Below are 13,227 nucleotides of genomic sequence, written 5' to 3'. Positions count from 1 at the left end.
ACAAGTGTTTTGTGGTCCCAAAATGACACAGGCGCTTCTCAAAGCAACCATTCATCAAACGATCACAGGGTTGAGTGAGTTCCTTCTCTCCCCAGGCGTCAGCGGCCACTCCTGAGTCGGCCCCCGTCTCCCATTGTGGTGGAGAAGGCTGGCTGTGCTGGGGCTCAAGTCAGCGTAGCACTATTGTGGAGCTGAGGAATTTGGCAAACTAAGCAAGCCCACTGCTCCTCGCTTCCCCCAGCCGTTTCTCCATCGCTTCGCGCCTGGGTTCAAGATTGTCGCATCAGCTGTACTAACATCAGCGGCTTCAAGAGATGAGGGTCTCACAGACGGGTTTGGTGGAGTCATAGAGCAGCTTCAGCCAGGTGATTAAGAGGTTAAACGACTGACAAGTGCTAAATGCCCGAGTAAAGTCTCACTGATCCAAACAGACCGGCTACAGTTGGAGGTGAAAGTCACCATTCTGGTTTGATTTAAAGCCAAAAACTCTGCCACTAATATGTCTGTGACCTAGTCAGTGAACTTCTACGAGCCCATGTAAGCAATGCTAAGCGCCGCTCCTAGTTCACATCTATATACTAAAGCATAAAAAATAGGGCCTCACTGGAGGGCTCTTAGGCAGGTGCTATTTGGCATCTACTAAAATACATAGATCCCAGACAAATACTTTGAAGAAGACAGAGAAACTGCTGCGATGACAAGTTTCTGCACCATGTACAAATGCAGGGGTTCAACTTTGGCGAGTAATTGTCACCACTGTCTTTGTCAGGTTATGCAAGGTTTGGGACGGCAACTTCACTGCGTTCCAGGCAGCATGTTTCAGGTGACATATGTAGCATCAAACACAGTGCAGTCATGGCACCTAAGAGGACCACACTAGCTCTATTAGGAAATATGTTCTCACTTACGGTTCAAAAAAAAAAATACAGCAGAATCCCATGATATAAATATCACACTGCAGAGAACCGAAATGTGGTGAAAAATTACAGCATTTTACAGTAACGGTCAATTCAGTAATATAATTCATAGAAAATCTGTGATCACCACTGTTATATCAGTCATCAGCTGCCTCAGTGTGCAGAGGGGAAGTGGGCAGAGCATGAAAGCAGAAGCAGAAAGTGAAAGTAAACCTTATTGTGCAACCCTGTTGCCATTGTTTTCAGGACTAAGCTTAGCAGACTTTGACTGATGCAGTCAACAAAAGGGGCTAAGCCATTTTGATTATTCTGGCCAAGCACTTTGTATCGTCTCAAAAATGCTTTGTCAATAAACCACTACCATAGTGTAAAAACCTCAATAGAGAAAAGGGATCACACTTTGAAATAAATCTATCTCCTGGCAGCACAATCTGACTGAGCCGGTGTCACAACTAAACATCATTTGCATTTTTAGCCATTTCTGAAGGCCCTGCTGGCTGCTGCAAGAGACGGAACGACATGTTCCAACTGTATCGTCACTACTGTATCCAGGTCTCTTATCCTGGAACAACAACGGTCTCTCTTATCGATACCTGTCCCACTGCACACCCAAACCAAATAACCTTCAAGATCTCGGCTCCTCGCAGAGAACAAACACTGAAGCTGTTGGTGAGTCTGCACTCTTAAAGTATTCAGGAGACAACTGCTATCCGAGCCGCCAGCCTGCGGGGAAATCTATGAAGAATGTTGCACGAACATGAAATGCATTTGGGGATTTCACTGAATATTATTCTGATGAATAAGAGCCTGATAGTTTTTTTATACTTAATATTTAATCTTCTAACTAAACGCTGAGTGCTGCACTTTGCACGCAGATGCACAACATTTCTGGACAAAGAAAATAAGTAACCAGAACTGAGTTGGGATCTGTTAGTTTTTTTTTATGATGCTCGGAAGATTAAAAAATGAAAGTACTGGGACTGGATTCCGGATGACGTTGGGGAACAGGTGGGGGGTGGAGAGAAACTACACAATATTAAAATATTTTCCTCATTCATTCACTCACAACAGAGGGTGAGGAACAAAGGGTCAGATGTGGGTCTAAAGAGCCACACATGTAAACAAACAAAGAGACGCAGAGTCTCCAGACTGAGGTCCACCCAGAGGCCAGAGCCCCAATTAATTACGATAAAGAATCAAATTAAGAGGTCAACACCGGCCCTTTCTTGTGGGAATTACACAACTGCCACATGATAAAGATCAATGGTTAACATGACTGGTCATGAATGGGCCAATAAAGTTCTGTATTGTCACAGTGAGACTCAAAGGTAAGTTCCTGCAGGGACAATTGCTGCTACCACTCATTTAGGAACCACTTCCTGATCCGTCAAAGCCTATTAAAAAGGTAGCATTTTAGGGTGAGTGGCAACACAACAGTCCAATGTCCTAATCACATGAGATGAAATTAGACCACACTGCCTTTGTTCTTCCCACAATGGAGAAATGTGGGTTGTCATGGCAGCACACAAACATGTCTTCTTACTGATGAACAAACACCTCACCGGGATTTAAGCCCTTAATGGATGTAAAGATAATACACATCCACTTTCTGTCCATTTTATATCAATTTAATCTAACAGGTTATCATAGTTAATGTACCTGCTAGTTCTGGGAACGCTAATATTGCTGGCCTGAACAGGTAACCATGGTTAAGAGAAGAAAGTAATGATGTGTATGGGTGCAGGAAGATAATGCATTCAAATTTGGGATCGATACATTGGCACACGCAGGTTTCTCCCCAATGCTTTAGAAGTATAGGGGCGCCCTTTACTGGAATTTTGACCGCTATGTTGGGTGAAAGCCCAGGAGCATGCTCTCTCATTTATCTTGAACGGTAATCTAGACACCACATATACTCAACCAGTCCAGAGTTTGGACTCACCTTCTCATGAAATGGTTCTTTATTTTCATGGTTTGAAGATCAGAGTAACGAATGAACACATATGGAATTATGTAGTAAACAAAAAAAGTGTGATCACATGTTTGATATTTTAGATTTTCAGGTGACTCAATCATAAAGCTCATGTTGAAGGCCAAGGATTTGCAGCAGTCAACAAAGCAAATGGTGGCTATTTTCAAAAATATAAAACATATTTAGATTTATTAAACTTTTTTTCCTTGCTTTGATGTCTTCAGTCTGTATCTGCAATGTAGGAGGTTGTAAAGATAAAGAAAAACACTGAATGAGAAGGTGGATCCAAACTTTGGAAAGGTGGTAATATCGTGAGAAGATCAGTTTGTGTAACATTTTTCATTATATAATGGTGTTCTGCAGCTTATGGGAATTTTACTTTTTATTTCACTATTGGCTGACAGAAGAGACGCACCCATTAGTGCGCGATGCTCGGTATCCTTCGCACCGTTTTGCTGCGCAAAGTAGTGTCTAATTATCACAGAATATGACCCTGTGATAACCAAGTGATTATAGCAATGATTTACTATTGGAGACTGAGAGACTCTGAAACGTTCAAGATCTGTTAACTAATACAACACCGATGTGAATCACATTGATCCATTACACTTTCCAAGAGTTGGTCACTCCAGGCAAGTATGCGATCACAGTCACGCATCTGCTTCATTTAAGAGAAAACAACGACAAAGAGCCTTTTGAGGTCTTTGATTTTTTTTCCCCCAACAAGTCATGGTAATTCTGATGACTTTACGCTGTCAGAAAGTTGTTGGACCCCGGACCAATGATTAACACATGACGCAATGTTCCGCTTTGATTGTGGAGCAACAAAGACATTCGAGTGTTCCGTGACTGTTTTGGGAATGAAACAGGGTAAACAAACCAGAAGGACCGAGTCTAAGGGGGAAAAAAATGCAATAATAGTATAATGCTGTCTTTGGCACATCGTCACTTATTCTTTTGTATGAGTGTTTAATAAAGTACACATTATTTAGACCATGTATTATTATGCATTATTATTATTATGCACTACAAACGTGGCATTATTAGTGTAAATATCGCCACAGTAAGTGCTAACAATCGGTGAGTTGAGATTAAGTTCAGAGTTTTAAGTCAAGTGAATCCCGAAAACAGACGGAGACGCTGCTGTACATATAGATATAGCGATGCAATATTAATTTAACGCTATTGCAACGTGAGCTTTTGTGAAAACTAAGTGTTCAACTTTGTTGTTTACAAAAGAAGCTAGGAGGCTAACAGGCGCTCAGCTGATATCAAATGATGTCTTCGTCAGTTGTGATTATTTGCAGCTTCAAGAAACGGATACTAAGATGAAACATCGGTGAGTGTCGAATTCCCTCGTTAGCTATTCCTTTTTTAATGTGAACGATTTTGCCGGTCGAACTTGGCGGAGCTGCTGAAGAGTTCAGACGCAGTGTAAACTTTGTTTGTTGGATGCTAACTTAGCGGCTAGGACCGCGGACCCCACAAACACACAGCTTTGTTTCAAAGAGGCACGTTTCGTATTCAGTTTCCATAACTTACATGACAGTTGGCTTGTTTGCAGGACTCTGATTTCACCGTGAAAAGTATTCGGCTTCTGCCCCACGACAAGGAGGAAATGTCGCGTTCACCAAAGGCGAAACTTCCGGACTACAACGCAGCAAGCGACGCAGATAACAGCCAAGTTCGGAGGTAAAGCTCCACGCTCAAGACACTTGGAGTCGGGATAGTAACTCACTCACCTCTCAGCGGTGAAGGCTTTGGAGACATTTTTCCTGCAGCTGCATTTTTCCGTCCACTTGCTCTGGAGGAGACGTCAGTTCCTGTCGGGGTCCGGGGCTCGACGGTGAAGAGGAGGAGTGGCGCCATCGTGCGGGCACAAGAGGCAACTGCCCAAACATGACGTCATCCTTCAACAAAACATGAATCATCAACACATTTAACGATGAACGAATAGGCTACTTCCAAAGAAAAATCCCTAAAATGTATTTTTTTTACTTGACAATTCACATGTTACTTACTTCTCACTGGTAAATGTCCCCAGTTAGGTATAAAAAATAGCAATGATTAAGTCAATTCCTCCACAGACACACACATGTTAAAACAAACAAAAATATATATTTTCTTAACACCGTTGTGAAGTAAGTTTGTGTGAAGTTATTTTAACAGAACTGTGTATGTTTTTTGTTTGGTTGGTTTGGTGTTTTTAAGTGACATATGTGGAAGAATTCGACGGTTTTAATGGAAGGAATATTTAAGCTACACTTCGTCTAAAATAAAACAGAATATTATTGTTATACCAAAGGAAAAATAAAAACCATTGAGCGTCTTATAATCCTCCATATTTTATTATCTTTATTGCAGAGATGCCTTGGACTTTATGAATTTATACAAATACAGTGCCAAAGGCCTTTTGGGTCACAATACCATAAATTCTATAATGGGGAAACTGAAAAAGTTGTAACTCATAACAGGAGAGAATGGCCATTTGTCGGTTCTTTGACTGTGTAAAATAGTGGAACATTTGTGGATGAAGATCGGATATTTCAAATGTAATCTTTCCTCTTCATTAAGGTGAAAAAAATGTGAATTTCATACATTCAGTGAAAACCGCAAAGTACTTTTCTACTTATTAACTGTTGAGTTAAATGTGGTGGCAGTTCATTTTTATATGTAGAGACCAACACAACAGGTGCATGTTTTACTAGCATGTTTAAACACATCCATCATGTTTTATTGACTCTATTTTACGATATAAACTTCACTTGAATGTGATTGTCTTTTAAGACAAAGTAAAAATGTTATCTCTCTCTGTCCGACAAGGACCTCGCCCTTGTCCCCCGTTAGCGGAGCGCCACGTACAGTTTCGCCCAACGCACCGTCCGCTTTATTGACATATTGAACTGACAGCTGCACTGACCAGTGGGACGTTGACGTGACTGTTCGTAAAAGCCAATCATGTTGCGGGAAGGCGGGGCGTTGCTAAGGTAACCACTGACCACCTCCTCTCTCGCTAACAGCAGGTTGTTGCTGTGACAGGCCAGTGTCGTATAGCGGTGCGGAGAAGGGAAGAAACCTCTTTAAAGTGAGTATTATCGCATTTATTCAAGGTTTGTTCGGTATTTACACTCATCTGTTGAGTATAATGGAGTATTTCAGGAGGAGTCGCATCAATGGCCGCTCACGTTTGTGTGTTTACGATGTGTGTTCTGCACAGATTACACGTCTTACTTCACTGGAAACTGTTTATAAATTCGCTAAATCTGAGTCACTACAACTAGGCCAGAACATGCCGGAAATAAATCACTCATTTGCGAGAGATCTCATTTATGTCACTGATCAATAATATCACAACATCTTCACTCATTCAGAGATGGATTTTAATTCAGCGTTCTTTTGTGTTTCATCAGATGGCGAGATGTGGCAGGTGTTATTGTGCTGTGACGGTGCTGAGCGTGTGGCTCTGTGTCCAGTCGGTGCCCATCAATGTGGACCAGAGTAAACCTGGAGAGGATGAAGCAGAAGCTCCGGAGATAGGGGTGAGTCACCATCGTGATGGTGAACGATCTGACGCTCATGTTAGATACTATTGACTTAAAATGAATACTTCACCGTGTAAGTGAAACTCAGGCAACAGCTGAGGAGCAAACTATTTGTTCTTGGTGTCAAACTCAAGGCCTGGGGGCCAAATTTGGCCCACCCAGTCATTTTACACGGCCTGCACCAATATAGAGGCTGTTATCTGACTAGAGATTAAAGGTGTCGCCCTAAAAATGGGGGGATTTGGTGCAGCAGGATTCTATAAAACATGGGAAGCGGATGTGTGTTTAATGAGTGTGTTTTATGAGGTGATGATGGAGGAGGTTGATTTCTATGTTGACACTAAACATAGAGATACGTGTGCTATCTGTTATGCTGACTCGGAGTTTACTAATTCTGAATGAGACTGAAATATTGAAGGAGACACTCATTTTCACAGATTTTGAATCAAGAACAGTGATGCTCACAAAGCAGATCTTTATGTCTTGTCATCCATATCTGCCATGATAACACACACATAGCTCCAACCTTCTTTCTGTATTCATGTGCTTTTGTTGCAATCAAGCCAGGTGAAGTTAGTGAAGAAGAGAGTGCAGCTGGGGTGGAAAAGACTTTGATGTCAAGACTGAAGCTTCTGGAGAACAATAGAGGTCATTGGTGATGTTTAGAGACTGAGGAGTCAGAGGTGAGGACACTGAGGTTGTCAATGGGAGAAAGGACCAGATCAGAAATGAGTCCTTCAGTGGAGAAGTTCGGGAGCACAGATGGTTTGTGGAGAGGAGAGACAGAGACGGCTCAAGAACACAGGAGACGAAGGAGAAGAAGACGACCAATGAGGCCCATGATGGAGGAGGACATGAAGCTGTGACTAGTGGAGGATCTAGATGGAGGACTTTCCATTGTTAGCGTGGACAGGAAGTTGATTCCAGAGTCGCAAGCCTGGACAGAACAGCGAGCTATAGTGAGGCTCTAGGAAGACATTTGACCAGTTCTTGCACAATTTGTGTTCCTGTAAGTGAGCGGCAGAGTCCGGGGCGCGTTGCACAACCACAGCGTGAGTCGCTGCTTTCGTAAACAGAGTTGTTCAACAGATGTGAACCAGCCCTCGACCTCAGAAGAAGGAAAAAAGGCAAGCACAAAGAATCATTTTTAAAAGTTGATTCAATTCAAATAAAAAGAGAAATGTTGTAGCTAACCGGAATATTGATGATCTAAGACCTCTAAGATTTCAGGATGGAGAACCACGTGTGTTCCGAGGCATCACTGTATTTGATCACATTTTCTACGGCTCGGAAGGGTTTCCATAACGTACTGCAACAGTTGATATTCAATTAAATGAGTGACCTTTCCAAATTGAACTGTCCGTCTTCCATTGCTCCATTGAGGCGGCAGCAGCCTTTCCTCCAGCTCTTCTATGGGACCGCTGAGGTGTTCCCAGATCAGCTGAGTTCAGCGTGTGCTGGCTGTGTCCCGGGGCCTCCTCACTGGGGTGGTGCTCCGGAGGCATCCTAAAAAGAGCCTCGCAAATTTGAATAGTTGTAGCGGTATCTATATAGAATTATTGAAATGATTTATTCCTGTATAAATATCAGAATGAACGTTGAGTTGCTTCTCTAGGAAACAGGGCTGCACTACGACCGCTACCTCCGTGAGGTCATTGAGAACCTGGAGAAAGACGAGCACTTTGCAGAGAAGCTGAGAAACACAGACATGGAGGACATCAAGGTGAGAGCGGCGCGCGCAGCGCTGCATTCTTGCATCACCGTGTGAGTGGTATTGACTTGTGGTTCCCCTGGTTGCAGCAAGGCAAACTATTGAAAGAGCTGGACTTTGTCCACAAGAACCTTCGGACCAAGCTGGACGAGCTGAAGCGGCAGGAGATGAGCCGATTGCGCATGCTGATCAAAGCCAAGCACAACATCCAGGAAGGCCACGGTAAAGACGCACACGCGCCCAGAGATCACAGCAGATGTGGTGTCATGGTGTGAATCTTGTCTCTGAAGCTGGGTGGACCAGAGAGCACCAGGCGCTGCTGAGACAGTTCGAGCATCTCAACCACTCCAACCCACACACCTTTGAGGTGTCCGACCTGGACCGGCTGATCAAAACGGTACTCGCACAAACACACGCAGCAAGATGAGCTGGAGAAATTCTCATGGAGAACATGCTGAGCTGGTTCTCAGACATCTGCATCTCAAGTTGATCTCAAGTGAAAGTGACCCTCTCCATCAAAGGCCACCAGCGACCTGGAGAACTACGACCAGGACCGGCACGATGAGTTCAAGAAGTACGAGATGATGAAGGAGCACGAGCGGCGGGAGCGCCTGAAGAGCATGAGCGAGGAGGAGCGCAAGAAGGAGCAGCAGCGCTACGAGGAGATGAGGAGGAAGCACGCCGACCACGCCAAAGTCAACCATCCCGTAAGTCTCCTGACAAACATCTCCTGCTCTGTGTCATACTGAAGGCTTGTGTGCAGGGCAGCGAGGACCAGCTGAAGGAGGTCTGGCAGGAGACCGATGGCTTGGACCCGGACTACTTCGAGCCCAAGACCTTCTTTAAAATGCATGGTAAGCTCTGATGTGAGGAGCCTTGAAGAGCACGGGGCTGATGTGTGTGTCGTCTGGCAGACACGAACGGGGACGGCTTCTTCGACGAGAGCGAGCTGGAGGCCCTCTTCACCAAGGAGGTACTCGACACGCCCACACACTCGTGTATCCACCACGTCAGTCTGGACTCCAGAGTCGGATTAGGAAAATAAGTCGCTGCTCTGACCACCACCTCTGCGGGTGCCGCAGTGACACCCACAGCTGTGTCAGCAAGTTTCTACTACTGCCATCACAGCTGCAGCTGGTGGTACCAAAGCCACCCCTGCCATATTGCCCTTCACCACTTCTATCACTTTGTTTATGACCTCAGTATTGTCACCCAACACCTATTACCACTACTACAGTTTATACTTCTACTTCCACGATGTCAACTCCCAATACTTTCTCTACTACAGCCTGCTTCAACCGCTATATCATCTACTATATCTAACATCTATTATCACTACTGCTTCCTGCTACTTCTATTTGAGCCACTTCTTGTTCCAACAACAATGTAATACTATGGATTATAATATTTGTGCTGCCTCTACTTCAAGCTATGGTATCACGCCTATATACTAGTGTTATACATGCCACTTGTACTGCTCATACTGCGACTGATACTTGTGAAATTCTACTCCCAATACTTCAATGTCTACCACATCTACTCCAACAACTCAACATTTAATGACAGCTACTACAAAGAATTCCGCTTCTACTACAACGTATACTTCATTGTAATACCACTACTGCGATCACTACGACCAACTCCTACTTAAATTACTGCTCTCTTCATCCACCTTATAATGAATGTAATGTAATACCACTACTACAGTTGAGACTACCTTCTACTGGAGTGATCACTTCACACTACTTTAATTTATACTATACTTGAATGCTTCAGATGTAAACAGCTGTTTTACTGCAGTTCTTATACTGCTTCATGTGTTGCCATGACAACTATGACACGAGCTCTGAATAGAACTGCAGTAACTCCACCACCTTCCCTTCCCTACTATTTGAGCGCTTGTGTTTCTCAGTATTTTCTCAGCAGTTCTGAACGTCAGTTTGTGTGTTCCAGCTGGAGAAGGTCTACAACTCCAAGAACGAGGAGGACGACATGGTGGAGATGGAGGAGGAGAGGCTGCGGATGCGAGAGCACGTCATGAGTGAGGTGACCTGCCACTCTCTGTGTCAGCCTCGCGGCTTTGCCTGGACCAGAACCACCTGGCGTGGCCCCGGTCGTCCTGCCATCAAAGTCTGCCGTGTGCTTCCAGATCGACACCAACAAGGACAGGCTGGTGTCACAAAGCGAGTTCTTAGCGGCGACGCAGAGGGCCGACTTCCGGGAGAAGGAAGAGTGGGAGGTGAGGACGTGGCTTCATCCCAGGGAAAGGTCCGGACGTGACTGAGACGTGAGTGTGCCAGACCATAGAGCGGAACCCAGTGTTCACGGAGCAGGAGCTGAGAGACTACGAGCAGCAGCTGGCGCGAGCGGAGCACGAGCTCCACCGGAGGACGTCTGAGCTGCAGAAGCAGAGAGCAGAGCTGGAGAAGCGTCAGGAGGAGCTGGACGCTCAGAAACTGGACCTGAAGCAGGTGAGCGGGGTGCTCTACCGCCTCTAGTGGCAGTAGGCCTTCACTGCAGCTGTCACTGTATGATTCTGACCTGATCATTATTCCAACTAATGTTAAAATGTATTTTATATTTTTGACATATTTATAAGTTACTTTTAACTGTACTTTATTTTTATTTTCTCTTCCATCTTTCTTTAATACTTTTGCACTTGTGTTTTGTTTTCCTTTGTTATTTAAAGGGCCTATTTCCATATTTTAGATGGTAACTACATTATTGTTGTTAATTATTACTCCCAATAAATATACACATTTGCCCATCTTTTTGTGAATCAAATACAGTGGTGGAAAAAAAGGTTGACAGGCCTCATAAATATTAATTTGATATTGTTTTTTTGTTCAGTTTTGAACACACTGTTATTTGTTGACTTTGAGACTGACAATGTTTAGAACTGACATAATGAAACTGTCAATAATTCAATGTTAGTTTTGTTAAAAACAATAACCAAATAAATATTTGTATTTCTTTGTGCATGTATAATGCAGCCACACCTCTTGACACACTAATATTTCATGATAATATTTGTGATTGTGTCAAATTTGAAGGGGTCGAAAACTTTTTTCCATCACTGCACAATTTGTATTTTTATTCCAAGTAAATGTGCAACTTCTGCTCTGAAACAATACTTCATACCTCTGCAAGACTTAAACAATTAAGTTAAAGTACAAATTACAACTGGAAGTCAGACAGTACGCAGGTAACAGACAGAAAATACATGATAATAAAACTAGAACAATTAGCCTTAATAATGAAATATCTGTTATGTTTCATGTAAGAAATGGTCAGTCACATTTTTATTTGAGATTTTTAGACTAATAAAAAGAAAAAGACAACATTGATAATTCGAGGATATGAATCAGCACACGACGATGGCTGTTTGTGTGTTCTTATGTTTTCTGTTTTCCACAGGCTGCTCAGCAAATGGAGCAACTACAGGCTCAGAAACAGACGGCTAAAGTCCAGCGTGAGTGTGAATCCCATCTCAGAAATATCTGGTGTTTAGACAGTTAGATATCTGTCAAATGAGTTGTTCTCAAACCAGGATGCGCCGGGGGCGTGACCCCTCAGCTCACCCACTCTCTGCTGCTGAGGCCCACTGAACCACACCACCATATTACACTAATTTTCAGACTCAAGAGTTCTTCTCTGTTTGTTTCCAGTAGGTGGCGCTGCAGCAAGTGACCCACCACCAGGTCTCCACAGTCAGCCGCTGCCTAACAACCAGCCTCAGCAGGGTGTTCCGGTGTCTGGCCTGTCCTAACCTCTGACACTGGCGTGTGTGTGTGTGTGTGTGTCTCACTACTACTTGAGCTCATCTGTCAATCAAACAAGACTCCGGGAGCAGTTTTGCCGCCACCCATGCAAACTGAAGCTGTCGTCTTTCTTTATACTTGCAGTGCAATTTTTATTAATCCATCTTTAGCTGCCAATCAAATGGGATATGTACACAACCGGTGGTGATCATAATGTTTTGGCCAAATGCTGTACTCGTATATAAGCCCACAAGATAAACACAGAACTCCTCTGTACTAAGAGGCATTTGAATTTCAGTCTCAACTATCTGCTACACATCAGCTCTCTCAGAGCGATAACAATCTCTACTGCAGTGAGGCGTGACTGCACTGTAGTTTGACCCGCAGGTGGCGACGTTATTATGACTTGGTGTGTAAAAAAACCCGAGGAGACTGAAAAATTATGATTCTAAAAGAGGAAGTTGAAATATTTTCTGGTAAATGTATTTAAGATAAATCCTACCAAGTATGAACATGCCAAACTTTAACATGAGCTGGATTTTCAAGAATTATTTAATGTTATTGTGATGTGTGTGTGCGTCCTGTTTGTGTGTGTGTGAGAGACAGACTTCATTCTTGATTCTCAAGTGCCACAGAGGTCTGGACTGCGATGTGAAGTATTTATTTTGTCAGTCTGGACTCCTGAGTCGTCACCATGTGAGAGGTGGATAATAAAGAGAATGTTTCTAATATAACCTGAGTGTTTTATTGTGAAATTGTTGACCATGCATCGGTACTGTATTGTAACTTACTCCTCTTGAGGCCACTTCAGCGTCAAAACTTTTTATCCTCTTGTTTACTCAGCAGTCACAAAAGTACACATTTTAATAACCATAACCCCCATCTTTTAACACATTTCACATATTTGTTTACTTTTTAATTCACATAATAAACATGGATTTTGCCTTGTTATCAGAAAGTCTTTTCCTAATCTATGTTTGAGAATTTCCTGTAATTCCTTAATAGTTTTTATCAAATAACTTTTCTTTCTTTTTTAAGTTGAATTTAATAGTCGAGTGTAAAGTATCATTTCTTTTAACAGCTAACTGACTTCAGTTTGGTAAATTAAATGCTTAAATCTGATTTACTAATCTTTGCATCCTTGCTCAGGTTATGCCAATTTATCATGATTCTTCTCAAATGCAAAAATAACTTTAGCTTTAAAACAAGGCTGTCGGATTTAAAACCTCCCTCTTAAAAATTCAGGCAAAAGTGCTTCCAAGGGTTAGAAATGCCCCTGGAGTGACCCCTGAACCATTTACTGCAATACAACACTTCACGCAGA

At 43.0% G+C, this 13,227-nt stretch overlaps 2 protein-coding genes across 4 annotated transcripts in view; one reads left to right on the top strand and one right to left on the bottom strand.

Moving 5' to 3' along the window:
* Nucleotides 1-4,737, bottom strand: part of pik3c2a (phosphatidylinositol-4-phosphate 3-kinase, catalytic subunit type 2 alpha) — a 34,129-nt gene extending 29,392 nt beyond the window's left edge. Inside the window, exon 1 of the mRNA XM_053884711.1 lies at nt 4,632-4,737. The gene's annotated coding sequence lies outside the window, so the exon portion shown is untranslated. The remainder of the gene's footprint in view (nt 1-4,631) is intronic.
* Nucleotides 3,763-12,637, top strand: LOC128770362 (nucleobindin-2-like). Of its 3 annotated transcripts, XM_053884712.1 has the most exons (15): nt 3,763-4,228; nt 4,454-4,581; nt 5,910-5,974; nt 6,300-6,428; nt 8,047-8,154; nt 8,232-8,364; nt 8,433-8,539; nt 8,664-8,849; nt 8,906-8,996; nt 9,057-9,115; nt 10,096-10,188; nt 10,292-10,381; nt 10,443-10,613; nt 11,560-11,614; nt 11,811-12,637. In XM_053884712.1, the coding sequence occupies exons 4-15, from the start codon at nt 6,300-6,302 to the stop codon at nt 11,909-11,911; spliced, it is 1,323 nt and encodes a 440-aa protein (XP_053740687.1). In that variant the 5' UTR covers nt 3,763-4,228; nt 4,454-4,581; nt 5,910-5,974; the 3' UTR covers nt 11,912-12,637. The 3 variants fall into 3 exon arrangements, with proteins under 3 accessions (XP_053740687.1, XP_053740688.1, XP_053740689.1); XM_053884713.1 differs by lacking the exons at nt 3,763-4,228; nt 4,454-4,581 and having other exon boundaries at nt 5,843-5,974; XM_053884714.1 differs by lacking the exons at nt 3,763-4,228; nt 4,454-4,581 and having other exon boundaries at nt 11,814-12,637.
* Nucleotides 12,638-13,227: the final 590 nt, after the last annotated feature.

Source organism: Synchiropus splendidus, chromosome 14, assembly GCF_027744825.2.
Source record: "Synchiropus splendidus isolate RoL2022-P1 chromosome 14, RoL_Sspl_1.0, whole genome shotgun sequence".
Classification (NCBI taxonomy): Eukaryota; Metazoa; Chordata; class Actinopteri; order Syngnathiformes; family Callionymidae; genus Synchiropus; species Synchiropus splendidus.
Note: the sequence above shows the minus strand (reverse complement) of the source record. Positions and strands in the feature narration are given on the sequence as shown.